The sequence below is a fragment of the Triturus cristatus genome, chromosome 6, assembly GCF_964204655.1.
Source record: "Triturus cristatus chromosome 6, aTriCri1.1, whole genome shotgun sequence".
Taxonomy (NCBI): Eukaryota; Metazoa; Chordata; class Amphibia; order Caudata; family Salamandridae; genus Triturus; species Triturus cristatus.
In genome coordinates, this window is record NC_140589.1 from 967285153 (window position 1) to 967301799 (window position 16647).

The 16647-nt window shown below is 43.8% G+C and overlaps 1 protein-coding gene across 9 annotated transcripts in view; it reads right to left on the minus strand.

Moving 5' to 3' along the window:
* Positions 1-16647, minus strand: part of NCOA7 (nuclear receptor coactivator 7) — an 830008-nt gene that overhangs the window by 385997 nt on the left and 427364 nt on the right. For all 9 annotated transcript variants that reach the window (XM_085611678.1, XM_085611685.1, XM_085611679.1 and 6 more), the window contains one exon: positions 12049-12159. In XM_085611678.1, coding sequence (XP_085467804.1) covers positions 12049-12159 — 111 coding nt within the window. The remainder of the gene's footprint in view (positions 1-12048; positions 12160-16647) is intronic.

The window sequence follows — 16647 nt, forward strand, 5'->3', positions numbered from 1 at the left end:
ACGCGACACTCATTTTCACTTTAAACTTTGGCATAGGCGTACTCGCCGACGCTACTTCATGGACCACAATGCTTTGGGGTAACATGCTGGTAGGACGAGCAGAGTGCGGCCAATCAGACTTTTGTTTATATTCAGGCTCCCTTGAGCCGGTGGGGCTGACGAGCCCATGGCTACGCACCTGCGCGCCTTTAGTGGTACTTTACCCGAGAATACTTTTTATGGCAGCCTACGCAGCAACCCCACACACATACCTACTCCCTGCTGACGAGAGGCAACTACCTTGAAACACGTGTCCAGGGATGGCTAGCGCGACACTCATTTTCACTTTAAACTTTGGCATAGGCGTACTCGCCGACGCTACTTCATGGACCACAATGCTTTGGGGTAACACTCTGGTAGGACGAGCAGAGTGCGGCCAATCGAACTTTTGTTTAAGATTAGCATTATCGTGGCCTCGCTCCATGATCTAGGCATTACCCCATTAGAACAGTATATTGAATTGAATCGCCTGTGAAGGACTGGAAGAAGATCGTCTTGTAGTAATTTGTATACTTCGTTAGGAAGGGCATCAAGCCCTGCGGCTTTTTTGTTTTTTGCACACTTTATTTGGGCCAATATCTCTTCTGAAGTGAAAGGAGCATCCAGAGCTTCCCTAGAGGCCTCTGTTAGAATTGGTAAAGATTTATCTATTAACCAGTGAGATATCTGGTCATGTGTGGGTTTAAGATCTTCCTTATATAAATCTGAAAATAATGTTATTAATGCCAGCTGTATTTCCTCCAAATCGCTGGATTTAGTTCCATTGCTGTCAATAACTAGTTCATTAATATCGTTCTTTGCCCTGTCTAGCCTAGCCTTCCAGGCCAGGATTGCCCCTGCTTTCTCTCCATATTCAAACATCTCCATATTTCTGGCCTGCCATTGTGCCTTACATTTTTGATCTAAAAAAGTTCAAAGATTTTTTCTGGCCTCCTCCAAATTGCCGTCTATCCTAACTAATTCCCCTATATCTCCAATTATGGCATTCCTCCTTTCGGTCTCCAGAGTACCGATCTTCTCCTTAAGAGCATGCAGCTCCTGGGTCTTTAGGCGATTCTTATAGACTATTTGTGCTTGTAGTACACCTCTCAAGTTAGCTTTGTAGGCGTCCCATACTTGGTCAATGGAGGTTGATCCCAGGTTAAAGGAAAAAAAGAGGATTTACTTATAGATTGAATTATCTCAGCATCTGCTAACATTACTCTATTCAATGTCCATCTTGGCCGAGGTCGATTGTCACATGCTACATAGACTGCTGATAAGGGTGCGTGGTCTGATAGGTGAGTTGGTAATTTCGTTATACTGATAAAGTTATTTAGTGCTTCTTTATTCACCAATAGGTAATCAATCCGTGAGGAGTGACTATATTTTTTACTGTAATAGGTGAATCCCTGGGTGTTTCCTTCCTTAAATCTCCACAAGTCAGCTAAATTCAAGTTTAATATTAGATTTTTCATGACTCTTCGTGATTTGGGAGTTGTTGTAATGTGACTTAACTTGGAGCCATCTTTTACAGGGTCTAGTTTTACGTTAAAGTCTTCTCCGACTATCAGCGGGGGGGTTGCTGAAATTAGGCTTCCCTGTAATTTAGCCAGATATGATGAATCGTCCAAGTGCGGGCCGTAATAAGATGAACATGTCATTTCGGCTCCCCCTAGATCCAGGAGGGCGGTTACCCATCTACCTGAATGGTCCGTCAGGACAGACTTTATCCTACAGGGAACCCCCTTTTTAACAACAATTGCTACCCCACGGGAGTTTATAGCTTGTGGTGAAGCACAAAAACACTGAACCCAGGAAATTTTTGAAAAAAGTGCTTGAAATTCCACCGAATTTAGATGTGTCTCTTGCAGTAGACATATCTGTGCTGGGGCAAGCTCTAAATACTTTAAAATCAGCCTTCGTCTACGTTCACATCTCAGACCATTTAAAGTCCAAGAAATGTAGTGGATTTTACGGCGATCATTCGCCCTACCTATTGTGGCCATATATTACCAGATAATAGAAGCTCTTTCTTAATACTTTATCTGTTAAAAAAGTATATGATTTGGTGAGGTGAGGCATTTATTTTTTTCCCTATCTGCTCCTTACCCGGTGAACCCTCCCCCCTACTCCTAAATCCTTGACCTCCCCTGAGTGCCCCTTTCCCTCGCCCTCTCCCCACCCCTTGAGGAACCCACCCTTCCATTAGGCTAAGCCTCTTCGGGTATAGCTCCCTCGTGATCTCCCCTGACTAAAACTCTGATATCTTAGTGTCCTGGTATTGATTCTATCTCAAGACAGACCCTAAACTTGAGACCTGGATCGCGCTCGTTACCCACCCTTTTTTTCTTGTCGAATTTTAGCAATAAATGTGTCGACCTCTGCCAAAGATCTTAACAGATGCATCTGGTTTTTCCACATTACCCGGAGGGTGGCTGGAAACCTAAGCTGTGCTTTGCCCCTAGCCGGTTTATTTCTTCCAGTCTCCTCCCCATCTCCCACTGTCTTGTGGCTGTTATGTGGGTGATATCGGATCTTATAGAGAAGGAAAAGGCCGGGATATCGGTAGAAGGCGAGGAGATAGTCCCTTCTTTTAATGCTGCAGTAAGAATAAGCTCCTTGATTGAGTATGATAGAAAATTTACCAAAATCTTGCGCGGTTTTTGTTTCTCTATCTTCCTTTTGAAGGGGTCTCTATGAATCCTTTGAATCTCATGATTCAGATCGATGTTCGGCTGGCTCTTGAGAACTGTATCCTTTAACAGGTTAATTACAAAGCCCTTTAGATCGTCTCTTTCTATCGCCTCAGGGACATTTAGGAATTTTAAGTTGTTTCGCCTTGAGTGGTTCTCAAGACATTCCAGATCCTCCTTCAGCTCTCTGTTCTGGATGGAAAGAGTCTAACCTCGCTGTAGTGGCCTCTTAAGGAGTCTTTCAGCTTTGGCATCTCCTCCTCGAGTGACTCGGTTCTTGCGGTGATCTCTTCCATTTTCTTGGCTAACACCTCACAAGAAGCCTGAATAGCTGCCTGATTTGTCTCAGAGACTGTGAATCTCTTAGCCATCTCTGCCTGATTTAGTTCAGAGGTGGAGAACCTCGATGACATTTCATCTTTCATGGCCAATAACAAGTCGGCTAAGTTCCGTGTATTTAATACTGGGGTAGCTAAGGCGGAAGGACTTGGATTTCCCTGAATGGTTCCTTGCTCTGTATCTTCTCCCCGTCGATCGTTATCCTCGTTTTGAACCGCATTATGAGCCACCATCTCTTGCTCCTCTAACACTGAGAACCTATTAGAAAGGTCAATCTCTGGATGAGTATCCTGTTCTACCATCCCAGCAGGGATACTGATAGCAGGTAGTAACCTCGGTGTGGCTTGTTCCGGAGTTTGACATTTTTGAATACTTGTTTTGGGCGACTTGGTTGCCTTACTCTTAACTGACCTCCCCAGCTTCTCCTTAGGCCTTGATTTTAGGGACAGTCGGGAGGATACTGGGGATGTATCGGGCCTGTCTGTTGAAGGGGGAACCGACCTACCCCCCTGCGATGGACTGGGCATGTTATTTGACAGTTGGGGTGATTTGGCCGAGGATATTAGTGAAATGACCTGGTAGAAAGTTTTCAAAGATGGAGTGATTTTGGTTTTAATTACCGTTTTTTTCCTCCTTCTTTCCTGAGCTCTTGGCTTCCCTTGCAACTGTTAGCGAAAAATGACTCCCCGGATAGTTCTCGATCTTTTATTGCCTGATTATGCTGCCCTGGAGCTGTCTGGAGATCTCTCTTTGGATCTGATACTACTGCCGGAGGGGGTGGAGCCCTCTATGAAAAGTGAATAATATCTCTATTGGCAGCTAAGTGTGCCGCTCTTGCTCGAAGTGTATATCTATTTATTTTGGGGGGAGAAACACCCTCATGTAAGATATCCCTTTTCTCCATACAATCTAAGGAGCATACACCCCCCTGTTTCCAAGCAGCAGAATCGCCCTCTGAGCAACCCCTGATCTCGGGTGCTCGCTTCGCCAGACTCTCTGTTGATCTTGGGCCTTTCGCTGAGGAGAGGGGGATAGCCGGCCTTACGATATCCCAGCACAGTAAAAAAAAAAACCTCGGAGGCCTCGGTCCGGGTGATACACGCTGACCGGGTCCCCCCTACCTTTAACAGCACCAAATAGTTGTTTCCCAGGCGCTGAACAAATCCTCCCCACAGTGACCGCCGAAGCAGCGAGTGCAGAACGCCACTTCCGCGAACTGCTGCCGCCGCCTCCCACATCCAGCGCGGACCCTCGATGATTACTCCGCCCTTGTTCTGGGAGTCCAGCACAAACGCATTCGCATATGCCTCGGCCGCGGGGGGATAGAAAGAGCGGCACTTCCAGGAGTCCCGTCTCATCGCCAACAGAACCAGGTCAGTCACTAAGATATCAAAAAAAAAATAATTCTGTCGGGAGGTAATCGCATTGTCTCCCGATTACCCGCCCATCTCAGGGGAGATCAAGGAGCACTCCCGCGACCGCTCACATTACGGCCGCTATGTTCCTCCAACGTTTCAGCTCTCTACTAATTGAACCTAATGATTGACCAGATGTATGTATAGGGACGAGATCTCCCCAGAACACATGTCCAGATGACACATTCACATTTGATTTAGACCTATCAAATCACCTGGTTGAACTGGGTTTTGATATGGAAAGCATAACAAAGACCTAAAAGTGGAATTCTCGAAGTTTTATAGCCAAGTAAGTTTTTTAATTAAATTAATCCACTATATTTACAGTTTTCTGTTTTTGTGGTCCTTCCTGCCACACCATTTTGACTTTAAAACCACAGTATCGTGGAAGTCTTGTTTTTGGTTTGTCATTTTTATTTTATTCTTTAAGGTGCTTAAACGTGAGCGGCAGATGTACCTTGTAAAGCACTATGAACTTATGTCAAATTATTGGAATTTTATATCAAGAACTTCTTTATAGGTGTTCTTTGATACATTCTCACAAAAAAACAAGCCATTTCAGCTCACTTGAGTTGACAGGCAATCTTGCAAAAAATTAGATGACATCTATAGCATCCCAAAAAGTGAGTTATTTGCATCAGTCGGTTTCCTTCTCAGTGGGCGTTGTCTGGACTTTTGATGGGTTGCTGGTAAAGGGCACAGCACAGTAGGTTCTGTGGCAGATATGCCAGGGTCATGAAGTCTTAGGTTTTGACTTCGTGCTCAGGAAAAATCATAATGGCTTTATCATTTAACAGGGGCGAGCAAGTGAGTTCTCACATTATTTCTCCCTTCTGACATCACAGTCTTGTTTTTCTTTTTTCTTCAAGTAACCATTCTGGATCGTATAAGTAAACTGTTCACAATACTCTCCTTGAAAGACAATGGGCTTTTATATTATAGGAGAAAAGAGAGCAGAGGCTCCTTGAAGAACAATGCCAAGGTCATCTCACAGAGACATAACTTGGCCTCCTTGCAGTGACGAATGCAAAAAGAACAATTGATGGACAGAATGCAGAACAATGTCATACATTCATCCCAGTAGAGAGATTTGGGCCTAAATCCATCGTCTTTTTGCTCCCCATGCCATTCCAGTTTGAACCCAGCCATTGCAAATCAGTCTTGACCCTGCGCCCAATGGGAACAGTCCAGCCTGAACTGCCAGGCCAGGTCCTCCCTGGACTGGAAACAAGCATTCTAGGACTGGTTTCAGGGTTTCACCCCTCTTCAGCCAGGATAGCCTGATTCCAGTGGCATGAAGAGCACGGGACTCACGTCTGGGCATACCCATCCCTGTTCGGTCTGCACTGTTCCCATGAGGCACAGGGTCAAGCCTGTTTGCATATGGCTGGGTCTAAACTGGGGTGGAATAGTGAGCAAAAAAACTATGGATTTAACACATCTGGTACCTAATTTAATGAAAGAACCATTAGAAAAAGAGCTGGAGAAATTGTCAAATGTAGGAATTATCCAACCTATTGAATGCTTGGAGTGCATGACCCCTGCAGTCCTGGCCACTAAAGCCCAAGGAGAAGCCTTACATTATGTGTAGATCGTCAGTATCTCAATGCAAATATTTAGGTAGAAAGACATCCATTGCTACATATATCAAGAAATTGGACACAATTGGTGAGGTGAGCTGTTTCAGTGTTATCAACCTATCTGTGGCCTACCATCAAGTAAAGCTCCAACTTGAATCCATGGCCTTAGCAGCATTCATGAGTCAATGTTTTGCGGGATGCTGTTTAAGTTGCTATCTGTTGCTGCAGTTTTTCAAAAAACTATGCAGCAGAGTTTGAAGGGAATACAAAACGAGTTTCATTTTGAGGATGATATATAGTTCAAGTGAAGTTCTCTAAAGACTCACTGATGCAGGTCTCACAGTTAACAGAGAAAAACATCGAATTGGGGTCAGCTCAGCTGACTACCTTAGTCACAACATTTCCAAAAGAAAGATTTAAACCTATGGTGAGCTAAACTGATGCAGTAAAAAAGCACCAGAGTTGAAATCTTTCCTTGGACTGGTTGAATGCATGTCCAAATATAGGAAGGATTGTGCGAGTAAGTGGGATTTATTGCATTCAAGTCCTGAAAAAAGGACCAGATTTTAATGGAGTGAATGTTGATAAGAGGCATTTGAGAATTTAAAAAGGGACATTATTGCACTGCCTTTAGGCGTATTTGACATCAAGAGAAATAATATCCTCACAGTGGATGCCGGTATTAAGTGGCTAGGTGTTACTCTTACTCAGTTTCTGGATGGCAAAGAGAGGGTAGTTGTTTTCGCATCCAGATGCTCCTCTAAAGCTGAACACAACTGCTCAGTGATTGAAAGAGAAGTATCAGCTTACTTCTGGTCAGTAAAGCATTTCGAGTTTTAATCTGTGGGGACTACAATACAACATTAGGTCAGACCACAAACCCTTAATCTACGTATTTACTATCCAGGGAGCAGAACATAGAACCCCTCGCATTACCAAGTGGGTGATAGGTCTGGAAGGATTTTATTCCAACTGGAATATGTCTCAAGAAAACAGAATTTGGCAGCAGACTTTTCCAGAGAACCCATGTAAAGTATTGAGAGTAGAGAAATGTTAAAATGTCCTACTTTAGAAGTATGTATAGCAGTTATATCTGAGAGCGAATAGAGGGAGTGTGTGGAAAAAGATTTAAAAGTCAACAAGATCAAGCCCCACATTGTAAATTGATACCCTACTAAATATAGTGAATTGGATGAAGAGCTGAGAGGTTTTTGGGACCTGAGATACGAGTTAAACATTCAAGGCAATATGGTTTGCTATAAAAACATATTACCTCCATAGAGTTTGAGAAACAAAATTGCAGCCTCTGCTCATGAAGTTCATCTTTGTCACAGCTTCACTAAGAACGTCAGAACCAAATGTTGGTTCCACATGATGTATACTTTGTGGAACAAAAAGTAAAAGACTGCATTAATGGTGCTAGGAAGTGCTAAAAATAAAATTACTAGGATTTCTCATTTGTCCCCCATTTCCTTGCTGGACAAACCTTGGGGAAAATCTCATGTTGGATATAATAGGTCCCGTGATTCATACTGAAATCACCATAGGTTTAGGTTTGTATTGATTGATTATAACTTACATTGGATAGTCAGCAAGATGGTTAACCCAACTAACCACCAAAGTTTAAAGTGATTTCTTCTGGGATAGCTTTTGTGTAGAGGAAATTCCGTCACCGTTAGCCAGAGGTAGTAGGTTGCAATTTACATCGTATGAAGTGAGAGAATTCTTGCCAAATCTAACAATGAAGCATGAAAACTGCCATATATTGCCCAAAAGCCACTGGGATGGTATAGCGGGCAAACCGTATGTTAAAGGAAGGTATTCAGTTGGCCTGTGTTCATGGTCAGCCAGTGGAATAACCCATACAGAAAATGCTAGGGAACTATATATAAATGTGTGCAATTAGACTCTGAAAAATATAAGAGCAGCCTTGAGCCTCAGGTCTCCACACCACTCTCCCCTGCCTAAGCTTAACACCATTGTTCTCAGCCTCGCCTTCTGCCGGAAGAACAGAGTTCTCCCTGTTTCAGGCCACGGGGTGCCTCCTGGTTACTGTAATTGGTTGGTCATCCGCATAGCTGTGCAATTATATTACTTGCCCTCTTCGTGTTTGCCACTATTGTTTTGCTACTTTAATTGGTTGCAATTGGTTATTATTGGAATCCATTTAGTCACGTAATGTTGTCACTGTTAATCTCAGCCCTTCTATCGCACAGGACCTCCTGCTGGCACCAGACCTCACACCATACCAGATCAGACAACTACGAACAAACAAAAACCGCTCCAATGCATCCTGTTCAACGCCCGCTCCCTCTGCATACACGCCATTGAAATCTGGGCTATCATCACTACCCTCTCCCTAGATGTTGCCTTCATCACCGAAAAGTGGCTCAAGCCTTCCTTGAACCCTGACATCGCCATCGCCACCACCCTCCCCACCCCCGTCAGCTATAAGATGATTCACTGAGACAACACCAACAAACACAGGGGGCATCGCCATCATCCTCAAGAAAATCATCCGATGCACCATTAACAAAAACAACCCAACGCCTTTCATGGAACACCTTAACTTTCAGCTACAGACTGACACTGAGACCACGGTAAAAGGCACCCTCACCTATAGGCCCCCAGGACCCTGTCCAGCATTCTCCAACTCCAACCTAATCACCCCCCTGGACATCGACTCCCACCACTACATCCTACTCAGTGACATCAATTTCCACGACGACTACCGCCCTACAGACGCCAACTCAGTCACCCTCCTGGAGAGCCTGAAAAACAATGGCCTCACCCAACTGGTCACCGAACCAACGCACAAAGCAGGACATGCACTCGACGCCATATTCACCTCCAGCGACTGAATCAAATTCATGGTCATCACAGAAGTCACCTGGACCGACCACGCCATCGTCCACTTCATCCCCAATGCCCAGCACACGACCACAATGCACTACAACACCACCCACCACAGCTGGGGCAAGGTAACCAACATGCAATGGACACAGGCCTCAGCACCACACAACTTGAAACTTCTGCAGATAGACAAATTCATCCAGAACTTCTCCACCTGGCTCACAAACCGTGGCAACATAGTCACCCTGCTGAAACCAGCAAGGGCCAACACACCAAAATGAGCCAGTAGGTACACCACAGAGCTCAAAACCGCCAAGCGCAGATGCCACCAGCTCAAGAAGATCTGGTGGACCACAAAGAACCCCTCTGAGAGGGCTGCTCACAAAGAGGCCCTTAGCAACTACCGGCAGCGCCTCAAGGAAGCCAAGAGAGCAGCCATCATGGCCAACCATATGTAGGAACTTTTCAGAATTCCCCAACCATACCACCCCTCAGAACACCGTCCACCCCTCCCAAGGACTCTGCAACACTCTCGGACTACTTCCACAGCAAAATCAACACCATCTACAAGAACTTTGACCAGCAAACACTAGCCGAACTATCACCACCTGGTCTCCACTCACCATGAAGACCACTACAGCCATCATGTTGTCCATCCGCTCCAGGGCACCAACCGACCCCTTCCCCCACCACCTTTTTCAACCTCTGAGTCAACGCTTCAGCACAGAACTCACCGGAATGCTCAACACCTCTGTCTCCACAGCAGCCTTCCCAGAAAAAGATGGAAACATGCAGAGGTCAAATCCGGCCTAAAGAAACCCTCAGCCAACCCCAGAGACCTCAACAACTACTGACTGGTCTCCTTGCTCCCCAACCAATCAAAGGTACTTAAGAAAGCCGTCAACAAACTCACCTGATACCTGGAATAAAACCACCTCCTCGATGCCCATCAATCAGGATTCCGTGCCAATGACAGTGCATAGACAGCGCTAGTCGCCGCCACAGATGACATCAGAAGTTTCCTAGACTGTGGAGAAACTGTGGCCCTGATCCTCCTCGACCTCTCAGCGTTCGACACAGTCTCCCAACACACCATCATTGGCAAACACTACAATATCAGCATACAATATAAGACGTAGAGATGCACCACAAGAATAGCAAAGAGAGAACAAGACTATGATTCATGTCTTTCCTTTCTTGTGAATTCCATGTATGCTGGTAGAGTCACAGTCATGGACAGTCAAGTAGAATGAGAGTGAATTTGGAAAGGGCAAAAATGGCCAATTAAGGAGAAGTTAAACGGAAGTCGAATCTGGAATCAAATTATTTAAAATGTTACTGTTAAACAAAAGAACTTCGCACACAAGTACTGGATAGCATCACTGAACCACATTGTGAGATATTGGTTTGTTGGTTGAGAGGGTGTGAACCCTTCTCAAGCAACCACAATCCTTGTCAGGGTGAACCACAAAAACTCACTGAATCGACCAGTGCTTAACCCTTTGGTAGCTTGGGTCAAAAGCAGTCAGGCTTAACTTGGGGGCAATGTGCAAGGTATTTACAAAATATATATATATAATAAAGTTAACACACATCACCAGAAAAATACCTGCACTAATTTAGTAGCAGAGAAAAAGTTATTAAATTTGATGCCAAGATTCCAAAAATACAATAAGTAGAACAGGAGTTACGATATTTTTAAGTTTACAGTGAAAAACAAGGCCTAAAAGATCCAAGCGTTGCCATCTAGTCAAACGAGCCAGGGGCAAAGTTGAAAGGTTTGGCTGACCATCATGGAGTGCGGTTTGGACGCACAGTTGATTGTGCCGGGTCTCTGCTTACCTTTGGACTTGGAAGAATTTCTCAAGAAAATGTCTGAGAAGGTAACGTTCAGTGGGGTAAGGCACTCTGAAGTGTCAGAGGAGGAGGCTGTGTCTTTTAGGAGCCGTTGGGTGAAGTTGCAGTGAAAATTTTGACATTCAGATTTAATTTCCTTTTCTGAGGTAGATAATCTCAAGTGGGACAAAGCTTCAGGCTGTAGCAGACATTGGCTCCACAGGGCTAGATACCCCTTCTGCTGCTGTGGAGAACTTAGCTGGCTACCACGAAGTCCGTCTGACCGGTGAAGCACCATGGGTGGAACGGTGAGCAGGTAGATTTCGGTCACCTCTTGGTACTCGAGGCACTGTTTGGCAGAAAAATGTAAGCCACAAGTTTTGGATTTGGGCTTTCTGGGTACCTTTAGCACCACTTACAAGGGTCTAGGACTGCATGAGCATCACTTGCAGGGTAAGGACTTGCTCATATTAGGCCCAGGTGTGGGTTCTGTCCCTGAGGCTCTGAACAGGAGGCCAGCCAACAAGCCCTTGGAGTCACTCTGGTAGTCCTGGATTCAAGCAGAAAAGCAGGCCGCAAGCAGCAGGGCAGTCCTCTGAGGGCAATAAGCAGGCTTCAGACTGCAGGGCAGACATTTTGGAGAAGGGCAGTCCGCTGAAGTACACAGGAAGCCACGGACAGCAGGGCAGTCTGCTGGGGGAAGAAACGAATGGAGTTTTCCTCCGACAGATGGTTCTGGAATTGCCTTCCTTTCTGGCCCAGTACCAAGATGTCTGTGGTAACAAAAGGCTAGGGTGAACTATGTGCTGAGTCAGTTCCTTTGAAATTTAAGCAGGGCTGAACACACCTCTCCCATCCTTTCAGGATAGACGATCCTGCCAACACCCAGTCCCCCTTTATGTGGTTCTCTGGGAGGAATACACAAAGGCCAACTACACCTAGCCATAAGAACCAGAACGCAAACTGCAGGAACCAAATTGTTAGCTCAAGAAAATGCCAACTTTCTAAAAGTGGTATTTTCAGAATTGTGACTTAAAATACACCTTTATCATAAAAGAGGACTTTACATTACACTCTCTGTAAATGAGACCACATCGAGAATTTTCAAAAAAGCTTTCGACTGGTTACCAGTTGAAGCCAGGATCAAAAGTGAAGGTTCACGGATGGCACAGCATAAGTTTGGCTAGGTGCACATGGTAAAAAGGAAGTGGGGGTGAGGAGGTTGGAACGGTGGTAGCTCAAAAACGAGTCAAAAGCTATTAAAACTACCTAATATGTCACAAAGTTAAGAAACAAATAAGGCATACTCACTGGAAGTTTATCATATTCTGCATCAGATGATGAAGCAGAAATAACACCACCAGCACTGGGAACGGAGGTAGCAGGCATAGAATAAGGTTGAATATCGGGCACATAAAGAACCTGTATAAAGAAAAAACATAATTTAGTGTGAGTTACCAATTGCAGCAGGCAGTTAAATGTTTAAGATTTGCTTCCACTTATTTACTATGGTTTCCAGGATGGGGGAAAAATGCAACCACTCTAGCTATTCAAACCTGAAACCATCAGAGAAGAGAAACACTGAACCAGTTAGTTGAAAGGAATGTTTTTTATATTTCCCTGAAGCAAACTCTGACTGGAAGAGGCTTCAGATGTAGCTAAATCCTCTTTGTTTCAATTACTTTTTAGCTTTGTCTTCCATAGACTAAACATGAATGCATTTTTTGAACAATTTACTATAGCTAAATGACTAACTGATATGTAGATGCAGACTGGCAATACCACCATACAATAATTCCCACATAAACAAACACGTACGTTTTATATAATAAAAATACATCAATTAGATGGGAAATTACAAAAAGATTGCCGCCTTGTATCACGAATACCGTCAGTGATAATGTATGTATCCAACATGATATAATCAATTTATTTTCATGTTTAAATACAAGCGAGAACAATTACTGCAAATACTAAAAGTGGCAAATGCATGCCTCCGTCATGGTTCAGGTCAGAAGTAGACATTCAATTGTTCGTCGTTTGTGAAAAATACCTGCCTATATTTTATTGAAAGTGAATGAGTAGTCTTCGGCCAATTTATATATTTATGTTCTCGGGGGAAAGTAGAGAGAATTAACATTTTGTCTTAATTTAAAAAGGCCAATGCACTTTCCTGTTTTCCGGACATGAATCCCCATTGTACTGCAAGGACAGAGGGGAAAGAATAGGTAAGAAAGATTATTTACTGTAGATCAAAAATGCTTCACATCAAATAAGGTATCATTTTATGTCTTATCTAGATATTAGCTGCCTCTTTTAGAGTGTAATTTACAAATAAGGAAATAATCCTACAAAGGTGCATTGCTGTTACACTTGCCATGCATCATTTATAGTTTGAAACATGTGATTCCATGGTTGGTAATTCTGATTAGGTTCCACTGATTGGTTTGCACACATTCTGTAAACCCTATATTCATTCAGTCTTAAGAATAAGGGTCAAACGTATATGCGACTCACTCAACTGATATCTACACAAGCAGTTTTAAAGATAAAAGTATCAGGAGAAATAATGGCATACTCCCAGTACAGCCACCTGAATATTGGCGCTGGGTTTCGGTGTTTGTTCTGGACGTTTGAGGTAGGATTGCAAGGGGAAGACCATGCTACATGCATACTTGCTTACTGCAAGTTAAACCAAACTTCACACCCGTTTCTTAAGGGAGAGTGAAGGAAGTGGCCCTTAGGGGCCACCTGGGTTACTTACAACAACCTGCTACGCCTTCCCAAGTAATGAAGAGTCGGTCAGACAGTAGAGAATAAAAACAAACTTTTATTAGTTATACTCTGCAGAGGAGTCCAATCTGACCTGCACCCTAAGATGTCTGCCGAGGGACTGACTCCCCAACAATCTGCAACATGTAATGCTTCTTCCCAAGAGCCTCCAACCCCACCCACAGTGGAAAGTTAACAGCCTGGGCCGAACATGAACAAGGAGGGCACAGAGGGATGAGCTACCACCTGCCAGATGGGTACATGCTATCTGCAACTCAAGGTTACCATGCTGATCCTCAGCGTCTCCTAACGTGGGAGCAGAACTACACACTCGGATAGGTATGCGAGTGAAGAATGGCCTATTCATTAGCAAGTCAAGAAACAGCCTTGAACAGAAGAGAAAATAATAACGAAATTGTTTTCTACTGAGGCAAGCAATAAGAGTAATATGGCCTAGTTCAGGCACAATCTAAGCAGGCTAATAGGAATTACGGAATACACAATGGAGTCACACTCGCTAACTAAAGCTTTGCGCATTACGGGGATAACTCAGTGGGTTGCATAACGTAAATACAAATGGCGTCCATTTAGCCACACACTGCTAACCCAATATAGCATGAAACGAGTGCATTGCAGGAATGGGATTTTCGAACCTAACAAGAGCCATTTGATAGTTACTAACAAAAGCCACATCCGAAATTAGCTTGTTTTTTTATTACTTCTCTTGCAATTTGTGATGGGGCACAAAACACTACGACATAGCTGCAATGAATAAAAACGTAAAGAAAAAATGCAAATTCCTAAATCTGTGAAAACCGAACAAGGTCAAAACCACCATTCTTCATCAATTCACCATAAAACAATCTTGGATTTAGTCACCGTCTCTCGTGATGTTACATTTATAAATAACAGGCGATATGAATCCTATAACATTCACTCAGGTAAGCCAAAAGCTCTTGGTTTCCCAATTTCACCTCTCACACTTTTTCCCCATTTTGTTAAGGTTTTTTGTGAAAATGAATAAAGTATGTTAGATTGCCCCGGTCACCCTTCTTTGTGACATTTCTAGCATTACCACACCTCAAAACAAGGACTCTGTTGCCACAAAGCTAATATCGGACAAGCATTCTCTCACCATCTAGACCCCTGAATTATTAAACTTCATACGGGAAGAGCTATACCGGAGAGAAGTTGCAGTAAGGCACCCTGTCACATCTTTTCCAGTAATACCCTTTAGGCCCTGTGTGTTGCGGAGGTGCCCTGAAGTCAGGAAAGGAGGTATACCAGCAGCCAGGAGATTGTGGGAAGGTCAATTGATGTTGTGGTAGAGGGCCTTTTCATGGCTTTATAAAGCTGCACCTTTTTACTGAGCACTTTAGGTTTTCCTCCAGTGAATGCCACAATCTTTAAGCCCACTGGATTTGCTTCACCTTCCAGCAAGAATTTTCTCTTTATCACTGTCACTCGAGTGGTATCCCTCTGGCTGCCGACAGTGGCCCAATTTAAACAATCACCTTAGCTTGCATGGTGTTACAGATATTGTAGCTTTAAGCTGCAAGTGGACCCCAATTCTATACTAATTCCTGATCAGAATGGTCAACGCACTCCCAGTTCTCAGTTCACTGGGTGTCCCTGACTGTCTACACCAGAAGAAAAGCGCGAAAGCTAGAGATGCTGACACCAGGTCACCATGGTGGGTTCTAGATCTGTTCCACAGCTGCACCACTCCAAAGAGCACAAGGGTAGTTGCATCTTTGAGTGGAGTTTTGGTAGTCTTGATTAACTGGACACCCAACTGGTGAATCAATTTTGGTGATCTAAAATATATAGATGGTGTATAACAATCGTTTGGTTCTTAGGTTGCTGGGTAAAGGGATACTTTTGGAACATTATTTATGCAGCAGAAGAGTCTCAAACCAACGAGTTATCCAGCTTTAAAGTCAGAGCAGGGGAAACTAAAACTAGAGGGCTAGCTATATCATAGCTTCCCTGCTACAGTGTACCTTTCGGTCAGGTACACAGTTCCCCAGTGTCTAGCTTTGCTTAAAAAATTGTAGTAATAATATCTGTTGTGTGCCAAAATCTCCAGAGAAATTACAAATGACCCATCACAGATCAAGATGGAACATACCACTGTAGGGTTCATATCTCACTGGCAGATGCGTTTTGAATAAATACACTATTTTATCTACCCTATTTGAGATGCACATCAATATACTCCTTATCTTCTTGAAGGTCTGGTTCTCACGGGACACTCATCACTTTGTATGTATTAAATGTACCACAGCATCTCTTATTTTCTAGCCTCCAAGTAGTAAGCCCTGACAGCTCAGTTACACTACCCCGGGACAACTGGGTGCCAAATGGAGTAACCCCCTTATACAATTGGAATGAAACAGTGGTGCTGCCCCGGAAATGCCAGTGGTAAACAGCACCCACATAATACTGTTTAGTAAGCACAGACCAGGAAAGGACCCATTGGTGGTTAAGCAGTATGATCAATAAATTACAGACTTCAGAAGATATGAAACACTAATCAGTATTCTGCAGTGCAAGGAAGCTACAGGGCCATTCAAAACAGCGGTGACCAGGGTGTGGACAGTGACTGCAGTGAAAAGTCTGAAGCTAAATTAACTGACTCATTGCTGAACCAAAAGGTTCTAAAACTGCTGCATTTATCGATTAGTTCTTTGCAAACCTTTTGGCTTCCTAGTACATAGATTAGGACATTTGATTTGAGTCAGAAATCAGAGATTACAAATGTAATTGTTAACAGTTTCATCAATGAAGGATCTCACAATTACTCCATCCATCTAGTGGTCCTGATTCACAGGGGAGCCTGAATCCTGCTGCTGAATGAAGAGTGGAAGTGCAATTTTTCAGTCAAAGAACAGAGATGACAAGTTGACCAGAGAGTTCAAGCCCTATGGACATGTCATCCTCTCTGGTATAGCAAAACGAAGGCAAGGAGAGGGACAACAAGACAGCGGAGAGCAAATAGAGTCACGAGAAAGAAGAAACTAACCAATGCTCAAAAATGCAGGTGTTGGATATGGAGACAGCCAAGTATGCCCTTGCCTCCAATGTAGTGAACCCTACAACTTTTCCTTGCAGAACATCCAAACAGATTAGCCAAAC